The sequence below is a fragment of the Dipteris shenzhenensis genome, chromosome 29 (genome assembly GCF_047967505.1).
Source record: "Dipteris shenzhenensis isolate YYH24624 ecotype China chromosome 29, Dip_SZ_1.0, whole genome shotgun sequence".
NCBI classification, from domain to species: domain Eukaryota; kingdom Viridiplantae; phylum Streptophyta; class Polypodiopsida; order Gleicheniales; family Dipteridaceae; genus Dipteris; species Dipteris shenzhenensis.
In genome coordinates this window covers 12,908,858-12,919,656 of record NC_141624.1, presented here as the reverse complement: position 1 = coordinate 12,919,656, position 10,799 = coordinate 12,908,858, and the positions used below count along the sequence as shown (strand labels likewise).

General features: G+C 43.0%; 1 protein-coding gene across 1 annotated transcript; it reads left to right on the top strand.

The window, feature by feature from the left end:
* The first annotated feature begins 757 nt into the window (after positions 1-757).
* On the top strand, positions 758-10,118 carry LOC147882453 (ABC transporter G family member 36-like). Its single transcript, XM_087400803.1, has 24 exons — positions 758-1,464; positions 1,662-1,782; positions 1,907-1,995; positions 2,110-2,194; positions 2,313-2,472; positions 2,582-2,658; positions 2,779-2,832; positions 3,016-3,106; positions 3,213-3,514; positions 3,613-3,894; positions 3,994-4,307; positions 4,436-4,596; positions 4,703-4,800; positions 4,901-5,063; positions 5,163-5,324; positions 5,444-5,601; positions 5,706-6,038; positions 6,176-6,466; positions 6,578-6,661; positions 7,994-8,127; positions 8,235-8,462; positions 8,565-8,736; positions 8,847-9,101; positions 9,216-10,118. The coding sequence occupies exons 1-24, from the start codon at positions 1,064-1,066 to the stop codon at positions 9,495-9,497; spliced, it is 4,497 nt and encodes a 1,498-aa protein (XP_087256929.1). The 5' UTR covers positions 758-1,063; the 3' UTR covers positions 9,498-10,118.
* Positions 10,119-10,799: the final 681 nt, after the last annotated feature.

Sequence of the window (10,799 nt, the reverse complement as noted above, 5' to 3'; positions counted from 1 at the left end):
CAGGTGCAACACTCCACCAAATGGATTCTAGCAAGCTCCCATCACCTCACCCTACTTGTCGGGGGTGCATCACTTCACCAAATGGATTCCAGCAAGCTCCCAGCAAGCAAATGGGTTGCCGAGAGGAGAGGTGACCTTGGCTCGCCTCTGAGGCTGGGAGATTGGTTCAAGGCCAAGGTGAAGGAAAAGGTAAGGTCCTTGCATTCCCTGGGAGCAGCACAAACTTCAGGGAGGATTAGCGCGGACGTGAGGCAGAAGAACTGTTGTTGACAACACAAGTGTGATGAGAAAGGGAGATGGGAGCGGGAGGCGACGGGAGGGGGATGTGGTGAGGAAAATCGTGGAGTTGGGCAGATGAGAGCACAAAAGTGATGAGAAAGCGAGATATGAGGAGGAATGGTGGAGGTGGTGGACTCAAGAGGGTGCTAGTGAGGAGAGGAGAGAAGGGGAAGGAAGAAGGAAACAATGAAAAGGAAAGGTTGTAAGGAACATGGGATGGGAAGGGTGGGGTAGGGACGCATGATAGAGTGGAAAGTACAAGGAGCATGTGCTCAAATGAGGCATGTAAGAGTGTGAGGGGGCATCTGATTTCATGAGAGTTGACCATTCTTCGTCCCATCAACCATCGAAGCTAATATATATATATTAAAACTGGCACCAACAAAAGACTTGGTCTCATCACCTTCACTCGAGTATCAGAATCACTTCTCTTCTCTTTTTCTTAAGAACCTCCACATTTTTTTGCAGTTTTTGCTTCCTTTCCCTCCTCACCACCTTCAACAAATTTTTTCCTCTCCCCTTACTACCTTCCCCTTTTGCACTTGCCCTGCCACCTTTCTCTATTGCTTTCAATTGCTTCCGCTCCCTTCAGTGCTCCTTCCCTTCCTCCCCCGTACCTCATTCGCTTCTGTTTTCCCTCTTCGGATTAGCTAGCTGCCTTCGCCTCCTCCAGAATTGCTCCCCTCCCTCTCACACCCAGCTCCATCGTGAACCCAGATTGATCGCAGTACTACATTGAGCGTCGTCCTTCCCCGCAAATCCTTTGCCAGTGTCGCCTGCCACCATGGCGCAGGCTGTCGAGCTGGAAAACTTGGACATATGGGGAACGCAGCTGAGAAATACTCTTAGTAGAAGCATGAGCAGAACCAACCGGAATCCCAGTATAAGAAACTGGGGGTCGCGCGGGCCTGACAATATTTTTACCCGCTCGATGCAATCCAGAAGGGAGCCTCAAGATGACGACGAGGAGGCGCTGAAGTGGGCAGCATTGGAAAAGCTCCCAACGTACGACCGGCTGAGAACTTCCATTTTGAAGAGCTTCGAGGGCGGCAAAATCGTTACTCAAGAAATCGATGTCACAAACCTGGGCATAGTTGAGAGGCAGATGCTTATAGAGAAATTGCTGAAGGTCACTGAAGAAGATAATGAGAAATTTCTGATCAAGCTCAGGAATCGGATTGACAAGTATGCGCTCATGGCTTATTAGGCTGCGATGTCGCTTTTCTGTACGATCCGTAATTTGCAAGTAAAGCGAAGTATTTGGGTTAATCTTGTGAGATGGTTCTTTTTGTTCCGATGCGTGTTTGATCTTGAAAGACGCCCAAATTTGGCTCTTTTGAGCGAAGATTCCGTTTTGGTTGACTGTGTGCGTTTGCGAACAGAGTGGGCATTGAATTGCCGACAGTCGAGGTACGCTTTGACAACTTCACTATAGATGCCGAATGCCATGTCGGAGGCAGAGCTTTGCCCACGCTTTGGAATGTCATCAGGAACTTTGCGGAGGTGAGTTCATTTTTCCAAGCGATACGTTTTTTCGGTATACGGTGCATTTTGCAGTGGGCTACGAATTTTGACGCCTATCTTGCACGAAGGATGTGAAAAATCGTTCTTCGACATTTCCACGCAGGGAATCCTCGGTGTACTTCACTTATCTACATCGAAGAAGGCTAATCTTACCATTTTAAAGAATATTAGTGGTATCATCAAGCCTTGCAGGTTGTTTGATATTCCTGCTTAAAGCAAGAATTGTCCTAATTCTCAATCTATCTATGAAGATTGATGCATTTGCATTTGCACGATTGTTCACCCATGAACAGTTTCCGATTACAGGATGACACTTCTTCTGGGTCCTCCTGGATCAGGAAAGACGAGCCTTCTTCTGGCTTTGGCTGGGAAATTGGATCCCTCGCTCAAGGTGAGCGAATGGATATTTGTTGCCAAACACTGTTCTACTCTCATTGGAATTCGCAAGTACTCCTCTGGGAATGTAAATGTGTACGTACTTATCAGCAAGCTTTGTAAAACACATACAGACAAAGGGCAGCATCACGTACAATGGTCACACTCTTCGTGAGTTTGTTCCCCAGAAGACATCCGCATATATTAGTCAGCATGACTTGCACATTGGAGAACTGACAGTGAGGGAGACTTTGGATTTCTCTGCTCAGTGCCAAGGAGTTGGCACAAGATATGGTGAGTAAGATCTTAATGCAAGCTGGTTTGCTTGGAAGCAAAGTACATCTGCTGTTCTTTTGGGTGAATCTTAATACGGCCCCTAATCTCTCTTGTTTTCTTTATAAAGAGATGCTATTGGAGCTTGCCAAGAGAGAGAAACACGCAGGGATATTTCCTGATGCTGAGATCGATGCATTTATGAAGGTCCGATTCAATACGTTTCATGTATCACTATTATCTCTACTAGTTAAATCTCATGACATGCATATTTGATGCATCCTTGTTTGTAATTGTTGACATAGTCCGAGTGACGTTTCTGAACAGGCAACTTCCTTGGAAGGAATAAAGGGTAGTCTACAAACAGATTATACGTTGAAGGTATGGTTGCTATAGAATAGGCAGCTCTACTTTTTGGAGTTCATTTGGTATACTGTACATGATTAGGTGACGTATGCCTTCGACAATGTATTCTCCTGGTGTTTGCGAAGATTCTTGGTTTGGCTGTCTGCACATGAATAGGTGACGTGTCTTTGACAATGTACTATTCTGGTGTTCGTGAAGATTCTTGGTTTGGATGTCTGTGCGGATACCATGGTTGGTGATCCTATGCGAAGAGGAATTTCAGGAGGGCAGAAAAAGAGGGTCACCACAGGTATATTGTTCAAATATGATTCCGTGTCGAGGGGAACAATATTTCAAAGCTTTTCCCGTGGAGGTACCTTAAGTGGATCAAATTATGTGTTACCTATGGTTTTCAGGAGAAATGATTGTAGGACCAACAAAAACACTCTTTATGGATGAAATTTCCACTGGTCTCGACAGCTCTACTACTTTTCAAGTGGTGAAGTGCCTTAAGCAGTTTGTGCATGTCCTGGACTCGACCGTCTTAATGTCCCTTCTGCAGCCTCCACCAGAGACCTTTGAATTATTCGATGATGTACTTCTGCTTGCAGAAGGACAGATTGTGTATTTAGGCCCGCGAGAGAATGTCGTAGAATTTTTTGAGGTCTGTGGCTTCAAATGCCCTGAGAGAAAGGGCATTGCAGATTTCTTGCAAGAGGTAATTTGTGAGACTACTTGAGGGCTGTTCTGAATTGCTTCAGCAGGAAATAACTCGAGCTTAGTGAGTCTTAATGTTTAAACGGGCATGTTTTCCAGGTCACTTCCCGTAAAGACCAAGAGCAGTATTGGTTTGACAAAAGAAAACCGTATCGATATGTCTCAGTAAAGGAATTTGTCGATAAGTTCAATCACTTTCATGTGGGTCGTCGTCTTGCTGATGAGCTTTCCCGTCCGTATCCAAGAGAGCGGAGCCACAGGGCAGCATTGTCATTTAGCAAATATTCTGTCAGCAAGATAGACCTTTTCAAGGCCTGCTTTGCTCGTGAATGGCTTCTGATGAAACGTAACTCGTTCGTCTATATTTTCAAGGGTGTGCAGGTACATCCAAACGTCATCCATTGAACAATTTGACATTATGGAGGTTTCTTTCTTTCCATAGTCGTAGCTGGATCTAACTCTGTTTCAACTGTCTTACAGCTGGTTATTGTCGCCTTCATTGCCATGACTGTGTTTTTAAGGACAAGACTCAAAGCAGATTTAGCAGATGGCAGTTACTATCTTGGGGCTTTGTTCTTCTCGCTTGTCATCATCATGTTCAACGGTTTTGCAGAGATGTCATTGACAATTTTTAGACTCCCTGTTTTTTTCAAACAACGGGACCTCTTGTTCTACCCTGCATGGGCTTACACACTACCGACATTTGTTTTGAGAATCCCACAATCTGTAATTGAGTCAGGCCTCTGGGTCTCTCTCACATACTATGTTATTGGATTTTCTCCAGAACCTAGCAGGTGGGTTTTGAGGAACTACCTAGTGCATGTATGGGGTTGAACTTTTTTCAGGATGTTCTTGCTTTTGATATAGCTGTGGGTATCTCAAGATCTTTTTACTCATGGTTAGGTGGAATTGATGTGTCCAGGTTTTTCCGGCAGTATCTTCTACTGTTTCTCATGCATCAGATGTCCTCGTCGCTCTTCCGGCTGATTGGTGGTTTCTGTCGATCCATGATCCTTGCCAATACTGGCGGTTCCTTTGTGCTGCTAATGATATTTATGCTTGGAGGATTTATTATCCCAAGAGGTGCATGGATTTGCCTTCCTAGATATGACTTTGGCCTTTAGAAGGGGCTCGTTAAATTCAGAGAAATGCACGATCTGTTTTCTGAGGGTGGGGTTTCTCTGTGCAGCAAAGATTCCCAAGTGGTGGATATGGGGTTACTGGTCTTCCCCCCTTGCATATGGGGAGACAGCAACTACCATCAATGAATTTCTTGCTCCTCGATGGGTGAAGACCTAACCAATGTTGCTTTACAAGTCTAAACTTTCATCCAACTTGCATATTTTTCAATGCCTTTCTCAGGAGTTAACATATTCTTGCCTTGCAGAGTAAAATGGTAAACTCAACCAATGTCACTACTGGTATCGAAATACTCACACATCGCGGGCTTTACACTCAATCTTACTTTTACTGGATTGGTATTGCTGCTTTGGTTGGATTCATTGTTCTGTTTAACATCCTCTTCACACTGGTGTTGTCTTACTTCCACCGTAAGTAAGCGTCTGCAATTCAACTGTATTGTGACAACAATTCGGAATCCTATATTGTGTTTGGTACAGTCCGCCAATGAAATTATTTTTCTTTAGCAGCAATCGGGAAGCCTCAGGCTGTAATTTCTGAGGAAGCACTTGCTGAAATGCAATCCAGTGAAGAAGATAAAAGAGACACTTTCTTTATGGATTCTAAACTCAAACACTCTAGACGTAAAGCTCTGCCAAGATCTCTGTCTTCTTCAGATGGAAACAATGCTTGTAAGCAGTGTTTCTTCTCAATCTCCGTACTATTTGTATATGGAAGGCTTGAAAAATTACAAGGTTTGGCACTCTAGCGAAGCCTGAGAAGAGTGATGTGTGCATGCGTGGTTCTGCAGTTGAAGTAAAGATGCATCATATGACAAGTAGTTCCCGACAGAATGACGGCTACGACAATGGGGGTGACAGGGCTGCAGTCAAGCGTGGAATGTCCCTTCCATTCCAACCATTGTCCATCTCTTTTGAGGATGTGAAATACTATGTAGACATGCCTATGGTAGGCCTCATATTTCTCTTTCTGTTATGTGTTTTTTCTCAAATTTGCTGCTTCATAACAAAACAGGTACTAGATGAATGTTCTGATGTTTTGATTCTTTGAAGGAAATGATGGCACAAGGTGTCACAGACAGCAGATTACAATTACTGCGGGGGGTGACAGGATCTTTCAGGCCTGGTGTGCTCACTGCTCTTATGGGTGTTAGTGGAGCAGGAAAGACCACTCTCATGGATGTGCTTGCAGGCAGAAAAACTGGTGGTTACATCGAGGGGGACATCCGAATTTCTGGCTACCCAAAACAGCAAGAGACCTTTGCTAGGATTGCTGGCTATTGTGAACAAACAGACATCCATTCTCCTCAGGTTACTGTTCGCGAGTCTCTTGTTTTCTCCTCTTGGCTTCGCCTGCCGGAAAGCATTGATCGCGAGACAAGAATGGTATGCGCTTCAGCAAGGCAAACTTAATACTGGTTGTTCTGATCTCACTGGTTTTTTTCCTTAGTATGCCCTAAAAAATTTCTCCTGTGGCATGATGTCTTCTTCTTTTGAAAGTGGGAACATGTTGTATGTTGCAGCAATTTGTGGATGAAGTTATGGAGCTTGTTGAGCTTGACAATTTAAGCAGTGCCTTAGTAGGGCTTCCAGGTGTAAGTGGCCTGTCCACTGAGCAGCGAAAACGGCTTACTATAGCTGTGGAGCTTGTGGCTAATCCTTCTATCATTTTTATGGATGAGCCTACATCTGGACTGGATGCTAGAGCAGCAGCCATCGTAATGCGTACAGTACGAAACACAGTGGATACAGGAAGGACAGTTGTTTGTACAATTCATCAGCCAAGCATTGATATCTTTGAAGCATTTGATGAGGTATGGCTTATTGGTATGAATCTATGGAGTAGGAACTCTTTTTTACTGGGTATGAATGGTGAAGCTCTTAAAAGTATGCTCCCTGTTTTGAATTACTCTTCCCTTTCTCAGCTTTTGTTGATGAAGAGAGGTGGCCAAGTCATCTATGCAGGGCCATTGGGCAGACATTCACAAAAGATAATTGAGTACTTTGAGGTGAGACCATTGCCTTCATGTTTATATTTTATCTGAATTTGTTGAAAGAAAGTCATATTAATATCTGCAGAATGCCTAAAAGGTGTATGAGACACAAGCTACATCCTCGGAAAAGAAACCTTGTCCTTCTTTCCAGGATCATCGCTTTTGTCTTGTCCAGGTTCACCAGTCTTTGAAAACTTGCAGAATATTTTTGTGCGCATTCAAGTGCCTTTGAAGATTAGATTAGACTTATCCTTTGAAAGTAACACCACTTTATCCGCACACAATAGTACATGCCCTGATATGTGACCCCTTCTCCCTTGTCTCCTTAGTAAATTTCCAAGCTCATCTATGAATATCCCCAAATAAGGTAGGGGAGAGTGGACAGCTTTGCTAACCTGCATCTGACATGCTTCTTGTCAGCTTAGCCAAAGGCTTTTGATAGTAATCTACCAGTGTTTGATACCTTTGATCACTTTCTCTGTTGCTAAAGAAGTGCTCTAGATCCCCTTACTAGTTTCTCCACATTCCTGCTCTGTTCACCCCGTTTGCATCTTTCCATTTTGCCCTTGCTGTTTTGAATCCTTGCTCCCCTTTTCCAAAGTCCATCAACTGTTAGAAAAGAGCTCTGCCTCACATTCATCTTTTCCAATGCTGTAGACGACCTTGTCTTCCCAGCCTTGCCTCTAAGGTTTCCTTAAACTGTAAGAGTCAAATAAAAAAGAGTGCGTTCTCCTGCCTTCTTTGTTTTAATTGATTTACTATCGAAGAGGCATTTGAGAGGATCCAGGCATTCTCTCCTATTTGTGAAGCTATGTATATTAAGGGCCTATTAAAATGAGTGGTTAGACACTCCACTCCAGGACAAAAAGGATCAAAACGTCACAATATGGATGAGACAAAGGAGAAATAATAGCAATGGGAAAACATTTACCTTCTTTTTGTGTGTATAATGCTTCAACTATGTAACGACGCCCCTTATGGGCAAACCCACATGCAACATTACACAAAAGTGAAATTCACTGTATAGCCCTTTGGAATGTTTAATAAAATCATCTGTGTGGTAAGTCATTCCCGTCCTGTTCCCATGTCTTCTCGGCAATAAAAACATCAGCATTTCATCTAATGTCACTTTGTCCACATCCGAATGTCTCTCTGTCCTGTGGGTGCTGTTCCTTGATTCTTCATCTTGTGCAAGGCCTATTTTTTACCAATGGCCTTTTTTCCTTCTTGTTATCTTTTTTGGCACGCATAGTGTTCGTCTATATTACTAACGTTTTGATACTGGTATCAAAACAACCGTAAGGTGATGATAATTGCTTGTTTATATACATTTTAATGTCTCCGCAGGCTATTCCAGGAGTGACCAGGATTAGGGACAAGTATAACCCTGCCACATGGATGCTAGAGGTCAGTTCTGTTGCAGCAGAGCAGCGCCTCGGTGTAGACTTTGCAGAAATCTATAGGAGATCATCTCTTGCCCAGTAAGTATGCCTTTTGTCTTACACGCTCAATATCTTACTGTCTATACTCTTAAGCTTACATCATCCCCAGTATCATTTCCTTGTAACATGAAGGAAATTGAATGCAGGCGCAACAAAGAACTTGTGAAGGAGCTCAGTTTGCCAGCTCCAGGAACAAAGGATCTGTACTTCCCTACCCAATATTGTCAACCCTTATGGGGGCAGTTCAAAGCTTTATTATGGAAGCAAAATTTAACTTACTGGCGTAGTCCAGGTTACAACTTAGTCCGTTTCTCATTCACCTTCATATCAGCGCTCATGTTCGGTACCATCTTCTGGCAGCTTGGTACAAAAGTGTGAGTATCTTCCCAAAATTGAGGAGCTTGAATATATTTTTTATTGTGCTCACTGGCTTTAGCTATCGGTACTCATGGCACCAGAATATTTGCTGCGAACAGAAAGTACCAGCAAGACCTATTAACTGTCATGGGGGCCATGTATGGAGCCACACTTTTTTTGGGTATAAACAACTGCTCTACAGTGCAGCCTGTCGTCTCTGTTGAACGTACTGTATTTTATCGAGAGCGAGCAGCTGGAATGTATTCTGCTATGCCATACGCCTTATCTCAGGTTGGTTTGTTCTCTGCCTTATCTTAGTGCAGTTTGTTAAAGTTTGCCTCAGGGATTGGAGGAGATGTATGCCTTCAAATCGTCTTACATATCTTGGTGGGAAATTTCAGGTTGCCATTGAATTGCCGTACGTTTTTGCACAGACAGTCATGTACGGCCTTATCGTATATTCAATGATTGGTTTTAAATGGGTAGTCCGCAAATGTTTGTGGTTTTTGTTCACAATGTTCTGCACGTTTCTGTACTTCACCTATTATGGAATGATGGCCGTTTCCATCACACCCAACCATCAAGTAGCAGCGATTGTCGCTTCAGCTTTCTACGCTGTCTTCAATCTTTTCTCAGGGTTCCTGATGCCGAGGCCGGTACGTTTTTATCAAATAAGCTTACTTATCTCGGACAGACCCCTTACACGTTTTCTGTTATTCTCTTCCATATCAATGGGTGCGTTCTGATAGTTTATCACACAATTTGTGCAGAAACTACCCCAGTGGTGGCGTTGGTATTACTGGCTCTGTCCGACCGCATGGACTGTCAATGGCCTTATTACCTCCCAGTATGGTGATCAGAGTCAGGATATTACTGTAAACTCGGCAACGGGAGGCACTGAGCACACACCTCTGAATGCTTTTCTAAGTTCGACTTTTGGGTTTCATGAGAACTTTCTCGGCGAGGTTGCAATAGTGCTCATTGTCTTCCCGCTCTTCTTTGTGTTAATATTCACCTATTGTGTGAAGACGTTGAATTTCCAAAGGAGATGAGATCGACCTGAAGGTTCCGACAGTGGCAGAAATGAAGTGCTAGAGTGTTTGGATCTCAACAACAACAGCAGCTGTGGAAAGTTCTGAGGCTGGCAGGTAGAATTCAGGTATGGAAATGCGTAGCAAGCACAATGCCCAGAGTTACAACCAACCTATCGGGATGATTTATTGTAAAGAGCTGCATATTGGAGAATGCTGACCAGAGAGCTATTCTGTTAAGAGGGATGAATGTGAGCTATGATTGGTGGGAAGGAACAAGGCAGAATTTGCTGTTGGAAGAGGCAGGGTGAGAGAAAGCTGCTTACGAGAGCTTGTAAGTATTTGTATCATATCCGAGCTCTTACATGCGCCCTCTTTCCCCCTTCTCCTATAGCTATGTTTGCTTTTTTTTGAAGGTCTTAAGGAAAGCCTCATCCTTACATGGAAACATCTCTGCCATACCTTGCAAAGATCGGTTCAATATGTGTACACGAAGGACGTCGAGGGTGAACATAGGCAAATTATTCGAGCAACCTCTTGGTTGGATTCTATTTAATGGACAGCAACCTTAGATATTACATTTTACATGTGACAAGAAAGTTGATTCCTATCGGGCTTTGTGCCTCATCTATTGGCAATGGGATTTATGTAGGGTCCATGACACGTGGTGAGATCACACTATGTTGGAAAATGAATTGACAACGATAGAATGTAAGCCAAAGCACTTATCAACGTGCAGTTCCACACATAGTTCATTAAAACTTCTCCAAGGATGGTAATCAACAAAGAAAATAAAGAATTGTTGAAAAATGTTATAGTCTAAAATCAAAGGAATACAATAACAAGGCATTGATTTAAACAAAGGAATACAATAACAAGGCGTTGATTTAAACAAAGTCATAAGTGGTAATTTGTAGTTTGGGACTATGGTTAAATGAAAGTTGCTTCAAGCTCTTGTGCTTTTCAAGATTGTACTTTTGTTTGCTCCCTCTGTGTGAATCACTTTGGTTAAGAGAGGACCGAGTTGTCACAAAAATGTAGAGCAAAATATATATGTAAGTTATGTAAAAAGTAGAACCATTACAAATGCATTTGGTCTCCTTAAATTTCATTGAGAGCGCCAATTACAATGGATAGAGCAAGAAAGAGGAGTTGTAAAAAGGACAAAGAAATATGACAACAAGGTTTGTTTATTGAGGATGTGTTGCCAAGTTGAGCTTTTGCAATTGAAATAGTAAAGTTGAAACCTTAAAAGACAAGTGCAAATAAAAGTGCCAATGGCTTGTGCTTTGACTTCTAGACTTTGTACCTTTATGTCCTACG

What these genes read in the sequence shown, in the direction of transcription:
- LOC147882453 (XM_087400803.1), top strand. Translation starts at nt 1,064, where the DNA reads ATGGCGCAGGCTGTCGAGCTGGAAAACTTGGACATATGGGGAACGCAG. An exon ending in AGGATTTATTATCCCAAGAG is followed by an intron (nt 4,597 to 4,702) that starts GTGCATGGATTT and finishes TTCTCTGTGCAG; the next exon opens with CAAAGATTCCCAAGTGGTGG. An exon ending in TTGATCGCGAGACAAGAATG is followed by an intron (nt 6,039 to 6,175) that starts GTATGCGCTTCA and finishes TGTATGTTGCAG; the next exon opens with CAATTTGTGGATGAAGTTAT.